This window comes from Halyomorpha halys, unplaced genomic scaffold, assembly GCF_000696795.3.
Source record: "Halyomorpha halys isolate HHAL.00 unplaced genomic scaffold, Hhal_1.1 Scaffold159.1, whole genome shotgun sequence".
Classification (NCBI taxonomy): Eukaryota; Metazoa; Arthropoda; class Insecta; order Hemiptera; family Pentatomidae; genus Halyomorpha; species Halyomorpha halys.
This window is the reverse complement of record NW_027109188.1, coordinates 610,502-613,365: the sequence shown is the minus strand read 5'-3', so window position 1 is coordinate 613,365 and position 2,864 is coordinate 610,502. Positions and strand designations below refer to the sequence as shown.

The 2,864-nt window shown below is 32.8% G+C and overlaps 1 protein-coding gene across 1 annotated transcript in view; it reads left to right on the top strand.

Moving 5' to 3' along the window:
* LOC106678779 (esterase FE4) overlaps positions 1 to 2,864 on the top strand; it is a 24,074-nt gene that overhangs the window by 3,103 nt on the left and 18,107 nt on the right. The window contains exon 2 of the mRNA XM_014417524.3: positions 2,012 to 2,161. Coding sequence (XP_014273010.1) covers positions 2,012 to 2,161 — 150 coding nt within the window. The remainder of the gene's footprint in view (positions 1 to 2,011; positions 2,162 to 2,864) is intronic.

The following is a 2,864-nucleotide window of genomic DNA, read 5'->3' as shown; positions in this document are numbered from 1 at the left end:
AATCGGAATCTACGAGCAGTTTCTTGTCGTTTCAGTCTTGTGTGTGGATTCCAAGTAAGTCTCTTGTCAAGATGGAGTCCTAAGTATCGAATCTGCTCAACAGGCGTTAGAATAAATATATGAAATCCGTGTCCGAGTATGATCGATAGATTCGATTATTTATTTCATTAGTTCGATTAGTTAGTTCGATATGGATAATGTAGGTTGGTATCTAGTTGGTCTCGTATCGATTTTATCTGATTTGGTATATCACTTTCAATTAAGCATGCGTAAAAGTATTTTCCCTCGAATATTTATAGTTCCCCGAATTTGGTGGAAAGTTGGGGATTTATGTAAAATGAGTATAGCCAAAAATTATTCTATAGGGACCAATCCCAGAATAAATAAAGATTAATTTTAATAAGGAAGAATTGTGTCATTCACTTAATCCAGTTTAAGATTAATTTTATTATTATTATATATATTTTAATTTGGAAAATGAATTCTGCTCAATACTTTTGAACACGAAAAACAATGTTTAGAATATAGTCTAAGTCTAGAGTAATAACGGTATCCTGTTTAATTACGGCATTAAGTTTAAACTTGAGTTTATTGTTTGATGAATCTATCAACTGTAATTAAGCTCGGATAACATGGACGTACCCAGAGGGTGGCAGGAGCATTTTATTATTAAGTACAAAATTATTAATTTAATAACAAACATTTTTTCAAGCAGATACTTATTGTAATAACTAATAAAGTATTGCGACAATGATATATAATGTTCATAAAATTTTGATTTTATTCTTATTTTCAGTCCTGAAATGTCACAAGCTTATTGACCATGGCTTGCCCCCCGATTGATAAGGGAAATTTCCTTGGAAAGTTTGCCCCAAGGTTTGAACTGTAGATGCTATTGTGTTGAGTGTACTGTTCTAGTGAGTGTGTATGGTGTAACCATTGGGGGAGCTACTCCTCTACTATTATTTACATACAGCATAATATAATTACGTTGTAAATAGTATTTTTAGTATTTAGTTTTATAGTTTTAGTTATAAAGTTTTATTAGTAATTAATTTAGTTACATTTATTTTTATTTTTATTGTTTTATTTAGATTTAGTTATTTGAAAAGAAAAATGTGTAATTATATTTGTTTGTAATAATGAGTAATAGAGACAGTTGCTAGGGGTGATCATTGTTGCGTCACCTAGCAACGGACCGACCATCTTAGTTTTTTAGGGCAGTTGCGACTAATTAGTGGCCCTGATAGCGTCCTCAGCAGCCTGTCTGCGTTTATAGTTTAATAGTTTGGACATTTGTTGAGTGTTTTAGTCGTCACTACTGTTCGAAACCAGACCTTTTCTGCGGTTCTGGCCTTTGAGTGCAATATGAGTTGTTGCTAATCAATCGGCTCGTATAATTAATAAAAACCACTAGACCCTGTCTGTCCTCAATGAGTGCCAGTGTAGCCATCTTAACTTTTGGGAAATCGACTGTTTGTAAGCCATTGCACCAACTTTGGACCAGTTTGAGAGTTGCAGCGGAGTATTTAGCAATGGAGCTTCTACCTGCACATCTCGACAAGCAAAATATCTTCCTCTGACCTATCGGAGTGGATTAACCTTTTGACCTAGTGGATTAACCGTCGACCAGTATTTATTTTACATATTATTTGTAAATTAGTTTATTTTATTTTAATTTTCATAATTTCATAATTTATCTGACTATTTTATTTTTACCTGAAATGCCTTTTATTTTTGCTTGTATGTTTAATTTATGTTAGTTTTGTTTTTTACCATGTTTAAATTAAACCAAATAAATGTTTAGTCTGAGCCAGTTTGTTTTTTGTTCATTTTTAAAGCCTTCCAACAAAAAGGATTTGAGGTAGCTTTAACACAGCAGTTACTTCTTGCGAGAATATTAAATCTGTTAATGACTTATAATTAATTATATGGTCTTTGTTTTTATTCTTGTAATAGTGTATTTATGTGATTACAGAGGTATAATAAATTTATATATATTATTTTACAGGAACCAGTAGCTGCAGATCCTTGGCTGGGAGTTTACAACGCTACTAAAGAACCACCGAAATGTCTTCAGTTGTCCTTCTCCTTTATGAACCCACCATCAACGTTAGAGGGATCAGAAGACTGTCTTTATCTCAACGTATTCACGCCTAGGGTTCGTAACTTAAAAAAATTATCAATGAAATCTAAATGTAATTCGTTATATTCTCAATTGGCTCATTCAATCATTAATAGGGACATTTTTTTAGGGATGTCATACCGACACATTTTAAACCTTCTTCTTAAGGTACATTCATACGCATTTAAGAAGCTCTGTAACGTGGGGCGAAACGTTGGGTCCATAATCACTATTTGAGTTTTATTTTACCGTGCCCGGATCATCTTCCTTTTAGTAATAAAAATGTGTAAATATGAACAATGAAATGGAGAGCAAAAATGGTATGAAGGAGAGAAATGGAGGAATAGAGAATGAAACATCGGAGTCAGTCGACCATGCTCTCTTATTACTTGAGCTCAAGAGGAGAAAAAAAAGCTATGATTGTGCTAAGTATATGTAGGGTGAATCAAAAATGGTGGCTGTTCGAAATGTTAAAAAAAAATAATTAATTTTTATCATTAATTATTTTAATCAGAGCTATACATCTTTAAAAAAAAACCAACAATGCTAGATAACCTAACATAAAATCATTAAAATTATAGTAAATTTCCTAACATATGAGCCATAGTAGAACTATTTAAGTTCAATAGTTCCTGAGATATAGCTTTCAACATATCATTAAAAGTGAACTCACTTGCTCAGCCTCCACTGGCCCATACCAGTGATGCGGCGAGAGGGATGCGCTGGGATCTCTTGAGCT